At 48.8% G+C, this 13,080-nt stretch overlaps 2 protein-coding genes across 8 annotated transcripts; one reads left to right on the forward strand and one right to left on the reverse strand.

Moving 5' to 3' along the window:
* Nucleotides 1–229: 229 nt before the first annotated feature.
* Jmjd6 (jumonji domain containing 6, arginine demethylase and lysine hydroxylase) lies at nucleotides 230–6,201 on the reverse strand. 6 transcript variants are annotated; one of them, XR_013041984.1, is made up of 8 exons: nucleotides 5,722–6,201; nucleotides 4,950–5,338; nucleotides 3,575–3,861; nucleotides 2,909–3,044; nucleotides 2,348–2,436; nucleotides 1,760–1,910; nucleotides 1,521–1,659; nucleotides 230–614 (listed from the first exon to the last, which is right to left on the reverse strand). XR_013041984.1 is itself a non-coding variant. In XM_042283169.2 (7 exons), the coding sequence occupies exons 1-7, from the start codon at nucleotides 5,848–5,850 to the stop codon at nucleotides 483–485; spliced, it is 1,263 nt and encodes a 420-aa protein (XP_042139103.1). In that variant the 5' UTR covers nucleotides 5,851–6,201; the 3' UTR covers nucleotides 339–482. The 6 variants fall into 6 exon arrangements, 2 of the variants coding, with proteins under 2 accessions (XP_006998127.1, XP_042139103.1); XR_006075041.2 differs by having other exon boundaries at nucleotides 2,348–2,441; XR_013041985.1 differs by lacking the exon at nucleotides 1,760–1,910.
* A 137-nt stretch (nucleotides 6,202–6,338) lies between these two features.
* On the forward strand, nucleotides 6,339–12,953 carry Mettl23 (methyltransferase 23, arginine). 2 transcript variants are annotated; one of them, XM_015990991.3, is made up of 6 exons: nucleotides 6,346–6,484; nucleotides 9,688–9,795; nucleotides 11,381–11,485; nucleotides 12,129–12,366; nucleotides 12,448–12,532; nucleotides 12,623–12,953. In XM_015990991.3, the coding sequence occupies exons 3-6, from the start codon at nucleotides 11,402–11,404 to the stop codon at nucleotides 12,783–12,785; spliced, it is 570 nt and encodes a 189-aa protein (XP_015846477.2). In that variant the 5' UTR covers nucleotides 6,346–6,484; nucleotides 9,688–9,795; nucleotides 11,381–11,401; the 3' UTR covers nucleotides 12,786–12,953. The 2 variants fall into 2 exon arrangements, with proteins under 2 accessions (XP_006998129.2, XP_015846477.2); XM_006998067.4 differs by lacking the exon at nucleotides 9,688–9,795 and having other exon boundaries at nucleotides 6,339–6,484.
* Nucleotides 12,954–13,080: the final 127 nt, after the last annotated feature.

A 13,080-nucleotide genomic window follows, 5' to 3' on the forward strand; every position in this document is an offset into this window, starting at 1 on the left:
CACCCACACCTGGCTTCCTTAGATCCAATCCTGGTTTTCTGTTTCCCACTTTTTTTAAACAAGTCTGGAGAGATGATTAACATGTTACACAGGAAACCTCACAGCTGTCCCAGCTCCCTCGCTGTTCCAGGTGTCCCCCCAACAGGACACGCACCAGTGGGACGCCCCACCCCCAACACACACACCACAGGGAGACTCTGGCATGCCCAAAGGAAAGCTGTCCCAGATGTAAAATGGATTGCTTTTATTAAATAGGGAAAGAAAGGGCTTCCTTGGCACCGTCTACACACCTCTGCCCTTTGCTAAGACATGAGCGTGGAGAAAAAGCCACTGTACCAAATGCTATCAATTCCCATTCCGAGTCCTCGTTCTCCGGTGTCACCCTCCCTGGTTCTGCAGATTCCGATGGGCTGCCCCTCCCCAGGCTTGGGCCTTGCCCATGGCTTCGAGCACATCCTTGCCCAGACAACTGCCGCATGCGGTCACCTGGAGGAGCTGCGCTCTTTGCTCACACAGTCGTCCTGTGAGGTAGTGTCCCCGTTTCCCACCATGCTGCATGTCCTCCTCTTCTTCCTCCGGTGTGTTGTCCCGTCACCTTCAGACCCAGACTCACACTGGACACAGGGAGAGAAAAGGAAAAAACAGTTTAGGGCTGGGGAGATGGCTCCACGGGTAAAGGTTCTTGATGCTAAGCTTCATGACCCTGGGGCTCCCAAGAAAGGAGAGAACCAACTCCAAGTCGTTTTCTGCCCTCCGAGTGTGTGCTACGGCAAACGCTTGTATGCACAGGCACGCCCTTAATAAATCAGTGCCATATCAGAAGCTGTAGGGGCTGGGAGACAGCTCAGTGGCCAGGAGCACTTCCTGCTCTTCTGAAGGACAAATTCACTGTGAAGCTTGTCCACAGAGGAGCAATGTTCTTTAGAGAGAGATAGCTCAAACCAGAATGTTTAAATAGAAAAGAACCAGCAGGGTGTGGGCATGCACACCTTTAACCCCAGCACTTGAGAGGCAGACGCAGGTGGATCTACAAAGTGAGCTCCAGGACAGCCCGAGTTACACAGAGAAACTCTGTTTTGAAAAACAAGAATCCCACCCGGATAAAATCCCTCTTTTTTTGTCTTTTTTTCTGAATTACTAGGCATTGACCACAGGGCCTTCCTAGGCTAGGCAAGCATCAGTGATGGTGACAGTGACGGTGACGGTGACATCCATCAATGTATAGCACCCTCTCACCTTGAACTAGTGTTAACTAAAGCAGGTCTCTGGGTCTGCCTGTTTCTAGGCTTGGGTGTTACCATCCACAAGGAAAATTTCTAACAAGGGCCCTGACACTGCCATGTGCTACCTATGGTCACAAGGCCACTGTTTCACAAACCTCCAAACACCCAAGCACCTCTGCATGGATGTAGTTCCCGTGTGTGAGGCTGCAGAAGGGTGTACTACAGCAAGATGCACATGAGGAACCTGTCCACCCCCCCACCCGAGGGGCTGGGCACTGGGGGGGCGGGGACCCTCACCTCTGAGTCTGTGTCGGAGGAGCTGGAGCTGGAGGAGCTGGAAGAGTCGCTGGAGCTGTCCGAAGCGATGCCTGTGGACTCTTGGAGGTCAACAGCGTCCGCCAGGACTGCCAGCTCAGGGTGCTCCTGCTTCAAGATCCTGAAGGGCAAGAGGTACGGTTCTCAGGGCTGTGACAGCTGGTGGGGAGAGCCACTCAAAATGACAGACTCAAAGTGGAGGACTCCATTGCTTACAGCACCTGGGAACGCCGAGCGCATCGGCTGGAGCGGCTGCAGAGACAACCGGGCTGGACAGACCACACGGCTGCCCACATTCGCTGAAGGAAAACTACGTTCTAGTGCCACACGCCCGAATGAGCACTAGCCACACACCTCTGGAGGCCGAGTTTCCTGGGGGAGGGGGAAGTCCTTAAGAGTTTTCCCTGGAGAGAAACTGCTCCTTTTTCTACTTTCCTCCCTAAGCCTTTTCTAGCTGATTTTTCTTTTTCTTTCTTTTCTTTTTTTTTTAAGCCTTTCCTTCCCACAGCAAGGTGCTAGTGAAGGGGGTGGGAGTTTGTTAGATTATACTAGAAAGAGCAGAAATAATTAGGTTTACAAGAAATAAGACGTCACACGAGAGAGACCACCCCCATCACTTGGAAGAGAGACTGAGCTGTCGCAAAGAGCAGCAGCCCTCCCCAACAGCAACCTAATCTGGCGTCCACTGTGACCAGCGACAAAGGACCTGCATATGCTGAGGCCCGAGTCCAGGGGAATAGAAGCCACCACCCTTGCTGGCCTCTCAGCAGGGAGGCAGAGCATGGAGCAAGCCAGGATCCCTCTCTTACCCCGAGAGCTGGTCCCTCCAGGTCAGGGTTGGGACACAGTGGCACGGGGTGGCTGGGGGTGGCTTGAACTGCCGCTGCCCGTGCTGTATCTGTTCTGTGGATAAACAGAGGAGCTAAGTCTCCAGGGCAGTTGCCTCACAAGAACTGAAGGTTCAAATGAATAATGTTTCTGGGGGGAAATAAAGAAAACCTCAACAAAGGCTTTTTTTTTTTTTTTTTTTTTTTTGCTAGTGCTAGTTTTTATTTTTTAAAAAATAACAAACCAAAACAACAACAACAAAAGGATACGAAAAAGGGAGCAAACAGAGTGAAAACAAAATGCGAGACATCCCAATTGTGACTCTATTTTGACTGTGGCTTTGATGGAACATGCAGGGCCGCACCCTGCCACCTGGAGGCTAGCAGAAGCCTGACAACTAGCCCTGACCTCGGGCCTTCTCTACCCACAGGTTTACAGACCCAGCCGTTCCCAAGCACAGTGTTGCAGCAGACAACTCTTCCCTGTTCACGTCTGGGGAAGGAACCGGAACAGAGCAAGAGGGAGGAAGAGGAGGTTCTCACCTGTACCACTTCCGGGACAACTTGGGCCTCCCTCTTACCGTCTTGTGCCACACAACAGGGAAGTTGGTGCTGCTGGCAAAGTTCTGGGTGATGGCGATGGTGGTGTCAAGGTTGAGGACAACATGCCACCAGCCCCCTGAAATCCAACAAAACCATTCAGTGCAGCTCGGCCCTGCCGCTCCCGATCGAGGCTGCAGACGACCCGCTGTCTAACTCCGCTCAGCCGTACCCTTGCTGTTTTCTACTCTTTATGGCTGTTTTCCTGCTCAAGGGCGAAGTTCAGCGACGGTGACAGAGACCGTCTGCCTCAACTGCACTGACTCCTGGAAACCCTGTGTGACTAATACTGTAAAGGCGAAAGTTTTAGGAGGAGAACCCTTCGCTTTTAAATAGTCTCACTTCTAGAAACATCATCCAGCAGCTGTCTGGCTGGGATTTTCCAAGTCAATCCAGCCAGCCCTGCACTCTAGCAAGAGCCACAGAAAGCAGGCAGAACCTGGAACACTACTCAGAGACACCAGGTAGCAGGATACAGGCACGTGGAGGTGGAGACGCACTCTCTCTGGACTTGTTTCACGCTATAATTCTACTCCAAAACAACCAATCAGTGCAATTACAGAATCCAGTCGGAGCTGGGAAGAACGGTTTCTTCTAGCTCATCTATACCTGGTACAAAGACGGTCTCTCCTGGTTTCTGTAATATCTCCAGAGGTTTGAACTCAGGTGGCCAGGTCGGAAGCTGTGTCCGAGGATAAATGACGTTAAACCAGGTAATGGCCTCATCTTGCTGGTTCCCTCCTTCTTCTCGGGTCACCTTGATGAGCTCTCGGGGGGTGCTGGTCGGGAACAGGCACCAACGCTTGTGGCCCTGAACTAAGGCATTCCAGGCACTGGTTCCCAGAGGGTCAATGTGAATCCCTGTTCCAGAACGTGGTGGCCCCATCACAAACCACCTATAGGAGGTAGACATGAAGACATGAAGGGTCATCTGAAATGTACAGTCTCTATCATATCCTCACGTATTATGCTTATTTACTTCAGAGACTGTACAAGTTGTGGTACCCAATAGTAAGTAAATCGTGTATGAACTGATGTCTTGATAGAAAAAAAGAAAAGTCACTGATGTAAATTATTGCTGGACTTTTTAAAAAATACAGGCTTATCTATTATCTGCCTGTGGTGGTCCCAGCTTTTAATCCCAGCACTCTGGAGGCAAGAGGCAGGTGGATCTGTCAATTCAAGGCCACCCAGGGCTACACAGTGAGACCGTCTCAAAAAAAAAAAAAAAAAAACCCAAACCTAGCTGGACCTAGTGTCTTTAATACCAGCACTCAGGAGTCAGAGGCAGGTGGATCTCTGTGAGTTGCAGGCCAGCCTGGTCTACAGAACAAATTCCAGGACAACCACAGCTACATAGTGAGACCATGTCTCAAAGAAAACAAACAAAAAATCTCCAGGACCCACACAATGAAGAAGAGAACAGACTACAAGTTGTCCTCTGAACTCTACATGTGCTGTGCCACATGTGCCCCTCTAATAAACACATAAAGCACAGGTGGGGGTAATGTCGAACATCTTTAACCCCAGCGCTCGGAAGGCAGAGGCGTTGGCAGGAGGATCTCTTTGAGTTTGAGGTCAGCCTGGTCTACATAGTAAGTCACAGTATAGCCAGGGCTATACAATGAGACCCTGTCTCAAAACAAAACAAAACCCAAACACAGTGCATGGTGGCTCACAACTATCCATCAATCCAGCTCCCGAGGATCTGAGGCCCTTTTCTGACCTCCTCAGGCACTAGGCATGCACTGGTACACATACTTGCATGCAGGGGGCGGAAAAACCAAGCTAGATGCCTGGAGAATTTGAGGAATCCAGCCAGACGTCTGCGTGGACCCCAGACCAATGAAATCAGTCTTCCAAAGTAGGACCATAAATGAGTCAGTGCGCAGGGAGGATCCACTCACGGCTTTCACAAGGTTAGATTGAGCTCTGCTAGCCACACTGTCTAAGGTTTTTGAACACTTGATGTGGAATAATTCACCTGTAAGGGGGCCTGCGCTTCTCCCCTGCATACTGGAAAAGGTCATCCGTGAAAAACTTGGGCACCTTGTAGTCTTCTAAAAGTTTCCTTCTTTTGGGGTGTTCACCATAGCTGCTGTCAAAGATGTAAAGGGGACTGTCATCGCGGGTGCTCTCCATGTACTCGATGTAGTATTTCATCTTCATCTTCACCGAGTAGCCGTCATTATCCTCGCCACACTTAAACTTCTGGTTCCGGTATTTCCTTTTGAGGCGCTCCAGAGTCCATTTCTCCTGCGCGGACCAGCCCTCCTGGGCATTCAGCAGAACCACGGGCTTGTAAGGCCTTTCGTACCGCTCTACAAATTCTTCCACAGACAGCTGTAAGGCATCAGCCCTCTCCACGTTATCCTAGGGGAACAACAAAAGACCTGGCCCGTTAAAAACACAGGAAGAAGTCCGGTGGTGGATAAAGGTGTCCCACAGGGCCAATTAGCAACGACACACATTAGCAATGACATACATTAGCAATGACCGAGCCTCAGGCTCCTCCGAGGGGAGGGATGCCCACGTGCGTGAGAGTGAGCACGTCGCACTCAGAGCCACCCCTTCGAGGGAGGGAGGGGCTCGAAGCTCCCCCTAATGAGCGAGCTTTGACAGCCCGGCTGCGGGGCCCCATCGCCCCAAAGGGTCCGGGGACAGGCGGCCTTCGGGTAGCGGGCACCGAAGGAGGACCGCCGCTGAATGGGAGGCCCCGCCCGCGGCCAGGCACCGGCGCCCCGCGCCCCGCTCACCGGCACGGCCGCCGGGCTCAGTGGGAAGCTCTCGTAGTAGTTGTGCCGGGTCCAGTCGAGCGAGTCCTTGAGCTCGGGCCGCGCACTCCGCTTGGCCTCGCGGATGCGCTTCTTGCTCTTGTGGTTCATCCTGAGCAGGTCACCGTCTGGTTCCGCCACGACCTCGACGCAGCTCGCTTCCTGCCACCAAATGCGCCCTCTCTGGCCGGCGCGGCACCGAAACGCCCTTCACTCCGGCAAGGCGCCTTTAAAGTCGCCTTCCAGAAAATTCACGCCCCAGCCACCTCCGGAGCTTCGGGTTGGGCGAGCAGCGGCCGTCCTCCCCGCCCCACCGCCTCTTGCGGACCGCCATTGGCCTCAGCGATTTGCGAGATCCGCCTTCACGCGCGCCGATTGGGCGCCATGTTGAGAAGGTCGCCTTGCTGGCGCCCTGCCCCTCCGGGCTGCGGCCTGCGCACCACTTCCGGCTGCGCGTCGCTTCCTAGCGGCCGCTTCCGGCCAGGCTCGCAGCAGCTGCTGCTGCTGCAGCTCCTTTCTGTTTGGAGGGCGTCCAGCAGGCTCGTCTCGTCTCGCGGCCACGTGGCACAGCCCCACCGGCCTGGCGTCGCTGCGCGCGTATCGCCCCCCACCGCCCCCTGACCCGGGGTCCCCCGACTCCCCTCCGTGCGAGCGTGGCCTCATGGCCGCGGCTCAGCGCTTTCGGTTCCGGGAGGAGCCGGGCCCTGGAACCGACGGGGCCGTGCTGGAGGTCCGCGTCCCGCAGGTGCGTGCAGTGGCACCCACGTGGAAGCGCTCCCTGGTTAGAGCGTAGGGAATGGGGACCCCTCAGCTCTCCGCTTCGTTCATTAGCAGCAGGTTTGGTATGAATCCCGGTGAGGGAATGATTAAACGTGCTCACAGACATTAAGGGACCGTGCCAGGAAAGAGACACTGAATATTTCTTCCGGGAAAGTGGCTTTCTTGGACTGTGATGCTAGCTTTGAACTTTTTTTTGAAAAGCATTTATTAATATATCTTATCAACACACACACACACACACACACACACACACACACACACACACCCCGCTTCTGAGGACTCTTGATTGAACCCAGCCTCTCTTAGGCAAGTGTTCCACCACTGAGCGATATTCCTAACATCCCTTTTGTTTTACTTTTGAGATCAGGCAGGCTTTGAAATTGAACTCCTGTTCCTCTTCCTAGAATCGCATGTGTGCGCCATGCCACTATGCTGTTTTGTGTGGTTCTGGGTATCAAACCCAAGACCTCATACATGCTAGGCAAAATTGTCACTTGGTGTAAGATTTGAGACCAGGGATTTCTGTCTCTAACACCCCAATCAAGTTTTCTGCATCGGCCCTGGCTTGTTCCTCCGAGCTTCTAGCTACCCTAATGCCGAAAAATAAGTATCCCCTGATAGTCGGGTGTTACAAATGATTTTCAGGTTGTAATGTTAGCAGCTGGCCCAGCACGTGTTCCTGGCAGCAGCAGTGGAAGCAGAAGGTGCAGCCCGATGCTGCCACCTGTAGCAGCCTGCATTCTTTGCCGAGACTTCTGCCCAAATGAAGCAAGGATTCTTTTGTTTTTGGTTTTTTAAAACAGGGTTTCTCTGTGTAGCCCTGGCTGTCCTGGAACTCACTTTGTAGAACTGGAACTCACTTTGTAGAACAGGCTGGCCTGCCTCTGGGATTAAAGGTGGGATAAAGGCTGCAGGCCGCCACCTGTACCACCCAGCAAAGCAGAGATTCTTCACTATACTACAGAAAAACATTTCAGGGCAAATCGGTGTGGAGCAGAGTGGGAGGATATTAACATTATAACCTGGCTTTAAGTTTGGGGGTTAGTAAACATTTAGGAAAGGACACAGAAGGCACGTGTACAGGCTTTGCAAGTGCAGAAAGCTGCACTCAACTCTCTTAATAGCCATATGCACAATTTTGGTAGCTTCTGTAGGTAAATTTAAGGGATTTCTAAGAAAGTTTTAGTAAATAAGATCACATGGTGGGGGGTGGAAAGATGGCTCAGCTGTTAAGAGCACTGGCTGCTCTTCCAGAGGTCCTGAGTTCAATTCCCAGCAACAACATGGTGGCTCCCAACTGTCTACAGTGGGATCTGATGCTCTCTTCTGGCATAAAGGTGTACATGCAGATAGAGCACTCATACATAAATAAATAAATATTTTTTTAATCCTAGGATGAGATTAGTAAAGTGCGTTGGACAGGAGGGATTACAGTGGTGTCAAAACCATATGCTACAAGGGTCAAAGGAATCTTTAATTATACTGGGTCCCAAGGGTGTTGACATGTTTATAATCTTGCTCGTAAGATTCTCAGAAAGTTGCAGGTTACAGCTGGAAAAGCCATGAGGTCAAAGGTCAGACATATTTTGGTCACAAGAAGTTCCTCTATTTTTTAATTTTTTTTAGATAGTCTCATTCTGGAACTGACCAGGCTGGTCTTTAACTCAAAGAGATCCACCTGTCTCTGATTCCTGAGTTGGGATTAAAGGTGTGCGTCGCATCCTCTCCTGGTTCTTTGATAGTTTAACATTTGGGTTTGAAATACCTCTATAAAGAGCACTGTTCCTCTGTAGACAAACTTAACAGTGAATTTGGTTAGTTGTACTGAAATTTGACTCTTACCTGGTGAGAGATTTCAATCCAAGTCTGGGATGAGATCTTTACTTTCCCATGTCCTCATGACTTTTCCCTGTCTGTCTGTCCTGCCTTAGTAGTTCAGTGTTAAAAAGACACAGCATAAGTGACAAGTCAAAACAGAACTTTTCTCCTGTAGCCTCCAAGTGACTTCATGTTAAAAGCTCTTATTGAGTCAGGGTATTATGCTAAGGCACTGATACTTTTTTTTTTTTGAGACAAGATGTAGCTGTGGCTGGCTTGGGACTACCAGAGATCTGCCCACTTTTGCCTTTCATGTGGATTAAAGCCATGCACCATACCCTGCTTCATTTTTCTTTTGTTAAAGATTTATCTTTTGCTGGGCATAATAGCCCATGCCCTTAATCTCTCTCCTTTAATCCCAGCATTCAATAGGCAGAGGCAAGAGGATCACTGGGAGTTTGAAGCCAGCATAGTCTGCATAGCCAATTCCAGGCCATCCAGGGCTACATATCAATTTTGTCTCAAAAAAAAATCAGAAAGCACTTTGAACTGCTGAATTATCTTTCTAGCCTTTTTTTTTTTTTTTTTGGTTTTTCTAGACAGGGTTTCTCTGTGTAGCTTTGTGCCTTTCCTGTAACTCACTTGGTAGCCCAGGCTGGCCTCTAACTCACAAAGATCCACCTGGTTCTGCCTCCCGAGTGCTAGGATTAATTAAAGGTGTACGCCACCACCGCACCACCTTCTAGCCTATTTTTTCCCTGTAACTTCATTTAAGATATGTATGTATGTATGTATATATATATATATGCATATACGGTGTTTTTTTATTTATTTATTTATTTATTTTTGATTTTTCGAGACAGGGTTTCTCTGTGTAGCTTTGCGCCTTTCCTGGAACTCACTTGGTAGCCCAGGCTGGCCTCGAACTCACAGAGATCCGCCTGGCTCTGCCTCCCGAGTGCTGAGATTAAAGGTGTGTGCCACCACCGCCCGGCAGTGTTTTTTTTTTTTAAATTTTTTTTATGTGCATTGGTGTTTTGTCTGCATGTATGTCTGTGTGAGCGTGTCAGATCTTGGGAGTTAGACAGTTGTTAGTGGTTGCTGGGAGTTGAACCCAGGTCCTCTGGAAGAGCAGTCAGTGCTCTTAACCACTGAGCCATCTCTCCAACTCACATGTATGTATTTTTAAGTAAACAAAAGAATCCTCAGAGGCCAAAATGGTGTTAGATCCTGCAAACTAAAGATACAGACGTTTGCTAGCTGCCTTACAGATGCTGGGAATTGAACACTGGTTTTTCTGGAAAAGCAAAGCTATCTTTCCAACCCCTATTTATTGTTATTTTCAATCAGGGTCTTGATATTTAGGCCTGCCTGGCCTTCAGTTGGGGGCTCTGGTCCAGCGCTGGAGTGAACAGTGTGCCACCACAGCCATCCATGCACTGTTCTTGAGTGGACTGAGTAAGTTTGGACCTCAGATTTTTGTCCCTGTTTGTCACCCTATCAAGGGTGCCCTTGTCTCCACAAGACAGGCCAGCAGATGCTATGTAGATCAGGTTGGCCTTGAACTTATATTCTTTCTTCCTCCTGTGTGATAGGATTACAACTGGGAACCACATCCTAGATGATTCTCGTTCTTTCCAAACGCTTTCTTTTGCCCTTCAGAATTCAGCTCCACGTGTGCCTCCTTTTGTAGCACTGCAGGACTTGTCATTAGCATCCACGTCATACTTGAGTTGAAAATCTCCCCACAAATAGGGAGAGATAGGGGCACAGCTTACTTGGTAGCGTGCTTGTCTAATATAAATGAAGGTCTGGGTCTGATTCCCAGCACCTCAGAAAACAGTGTGCGCACACACACCTGCAGTGCTAGCTTTTGGCAGGTAGAGGCAGGAAGAAGCTCACGATCATCCTAGGCTGTAGGAGTAAAGATCAGTTTGAACTGCATTAGACACTGCCTATAAAAAAAAAAAAAAAAAAAAAAAAAAAAACAAGGCTGAAGCGGTGGCTTAGGTAAAGACACTTGCCTCCAAACTGGACAGCCTGACCTAATTCCATCCCTAGATCCCACACGATGGAAGGAGACAACTGACTCTTACAAGTTGTCCTCTGACCTCCACGTGTGCACCCTCCCCCTCTTCCTCCAACCAAGTAAAGGTGTAAAGTTGTTTTGTTTTTTAATTTAAAGAAACCATCCAACATCTTGTATTTAGAATTCTAAATTCCTGCAGCCAGTAAGACGCACAGGTTAGTAAACCTCTACTCACAGCTGTGCCTGTGGTTAGACCAGAGGCACTTGTTTGGGCAACCTTAATTGTCTCCATGTGTTATACCCTTACTTTATCCTGCTTTACTGTTGTCTTTATCATCAACCAAAACCACCTGTTTTTTGCCCATCATTGTCCAGTATGTCGCATGCACAGTATACATCTAGTCCAGAAAGTTGTAACTGTCCCAGATCCTCAGTTTAAATGCTTGTGGAGAGGCTAGAGATGACTCAGTGGTTAAGAGCACTGGCTGCTCTTACACAGGACCTGGTTTTAGTTTCCAGCACACACATGGCAGCTCAACCATGTTTAACTCTAGTTCCAGGGGATCCAACACTCTTCTGGTTTCAGAGGCACCAGGCATGTAAGTAGTACATATACATACATGCACGTAAAACACTCCTACATGCCGGGTGGTGGCGGCACACGTCTTTAATCCCAGCACTCAGGAGGCAGGTGCAGGTGGATCTTTGTGAGTTTGAGGCCAGCCTGGTCTACAGAGCGAGGCGCAAAGCTACAAAGAGAAACTGTCTGGAAAAAAACAAACAAAAACCACACTCATACACATAAAATGCTAGTTGAGGGGCTAGCACTGTCATCCAAAGCCCTGGGTTCACTAAGGAGGCTGAGGCAGGATTGAGGCCAGCCTGGTGTAGAGAAATAGAGCATCGTGGTTTCAGACACGTAGGTCCTGGGCTGGAGAACAGGACTGTCACAGTAACGAATGTCAGTGACTGGCAGTACATGAAGATAAATATTCACTTGACTTCTCATTGTAGGTCCTGCATGTCCAATATGGGATGTATGTCTGGCCCTGCGCTGTCGTCCTGGCCCAGTACCTGTGGTTTCACAGAAGATCTCTGCCAGGCAAAGCCGTCTTAGAGGTAACAGGACCCCTTAAGTTTCCAGAATGCTGGGCCATATTCACATATACCTTCATGCTAGCTATTAAGTCCTGTTAGGCATTTTTAAATCAGGTAGTTTGGCTGGCTTTGAAATTCCAAATAAGTCTTCACATTTTTAAATTTTTAAGAGTGTCTGACAGTGTGGTACACACTTTTAATCCCAGCACTCCAGAAGCAGAGGCAAGCAGTTTAAGACCTGTCTCGTTTTCCAATATAGCCAGAGGTATCCAGAGAAACGCTTGAGAATCTGGACACTGACTTTAGCTATAAAGGTAATACCAGTTGGTGGCACAACTGCTATGCAATAATCCACCTGTTCAGGTGCAGTCAGCTGCTGCTGCTTCAGATTATGGGAACCACAGTAGGTGGCATTTCAAACTGTTTTGAGATGTGGAAGCAACATCTTTTAATATAGCAGGTGTATACTGCCATTTCTTAGCAAATAAACCATGTATTTTCAAGTTCAAATTTTAGACTGCTTGTTGCCAGAGAGGCAGAGCTACCAAGCTTTAGTCCCAGCCCTCAAATGGGGAAGCAGGTAGACTGAGTTCAAAGCCAGCCAGGAAATATACAAACATCTGGGGTAGAAAGCTAAATCATTCTTAAATTCCATTTTCATTAGATTGGCGCTGGAGTGAGTCTTCCAGGGATTTTGGCTGCCAAATGTGGTGCTGAAGTAACACTATCTGACAGCTCAGAACTGCCCCACTGTTTGGATGTTTGCTGGCAAAGCTGTCAACTGAATGAACTGACACAGGTACAGGTTGTAGGACTGACATGGGGCCATATAACGAAGGACCTACTGTCTTTGCCACCACAAGACATCATTCTTGCGTCTGACGTGTTCTTTGAACCAGAAGGTAAGCTTAATCTGCCCCCCCCCCAACCTAGCACAGATGTGTTGTATTAAACTCACTGAAAAAAGTTCTCCCCACTACCAGACTTTGAAAACATTTTAGCCACAGTCTACTTTCTGATGCAGAGGAACCCCAAAGTTCAATTTTGGTCTACCTACCAGGTCAGAAGGTGAGTATGGATCATTTCAACTTTAATAATTTTAAAAATGCACTAAGGAAAAGAAAGCATCAGTCATCAAAACCATTTATTTCTTTTAAGTGCGGACTGGTCACTTGAAGGCTTGCTCTTCAAGTGGGATATGAAATGTGTCCATATTCCTCTGGAGTCTTTTGATGCAGACAAAGAAGATATAGCAGAGTCTACCCTCCCAGGAAGACATACTGTTGAAATGCTGGTGGTCTCCGCAAAGAACAGCTCCTGAATTGTACCTCAAGCTGTTCAGGGACAGTGTCAAGACTGAATAACCTGGCATAAAGAGGAGCTGTCTCCAGCAAATACAGTGGGCCTGAAGATGGCTTTAGGACTGTGATGATATCATGCCCAAGAAATTCATGGGCAACTTTGAACAAATTAAACACTTAAAAATGAACTTGGACTCCTCTCACTAACTAAGAGAATGTGACTCTTTTTTTTTTTTTTGGTTTTTTTTTTTCGAGACAGGGTTTCTCTGTGTAGCTTTGCGCCTTTCCTGGGACTCACTTGGTAGCCCAGGCTGG

The sequence above is a fragment of the Peromyscus maniculatus genome, chromosome 8, assembly GCF_049852395.1.
Source record: "Peromyscus maniculatus bairdii isolate BWxNUB_F1_BW_parent chromosome 8, HU_Pman_BW_mat_3.1, whole genome shotgun sequence".
Taxonomy (NCBI): Eukaryota; Metazoa; Chordata; class Mammalia; order Rodentia; family Cricetidae; genus Peromyscus; species Peromyscus maniculatus.

Excerpts from the sequence above, each read along its gene's own strand:
- Jmjd6 (XM_042283169.2), bottom strand. The coding sequence starts at position 5,850 with ATGAACCACAAGAGCAAGAAGCGCATCCGCGAGGCCAAGCGGAGTGCG. Across the intron at positions 3,045-3,574 it reads AGAGACCGTCTTTGTACCAG|GGGGCTGGTGGCATGTTGTC; the intron begins GTATAGATGAGC and ends GTTGGATTTCAG. Across the intron at positions 615-1,520 it reads CCTCCGACACAGACTCAGAG|TGTGAGTCTGGGTCTGAAGG; the intron begins GTGAGGGTCCCC and ends CCCTGTGTCCAG.
- Mettl23 (XM_006998067.4), top strand. The coding sequence starts at position 6,401 with ATGGCCGCGGCTCAGCGCTTTCGGTTCCGGGAGGAGCCGGGCCCTGGA. Across the intron at positions 6,485-11,380 it reads TGGAGGTCCGCGTCCCGCAG|GTCCTGCATGTCCAATATGG; the intron begins GTGCGTGCAGTG and ends TTCTCATTGTAG. Across the intron at positions 12,533-12,622 it reads TCTACCTACCAGGTCAGAAG|TGCGGACTGGTCACTTGAAG; the intron begins GTGAGTATGGAT and ends ATTTCTTTTAAG.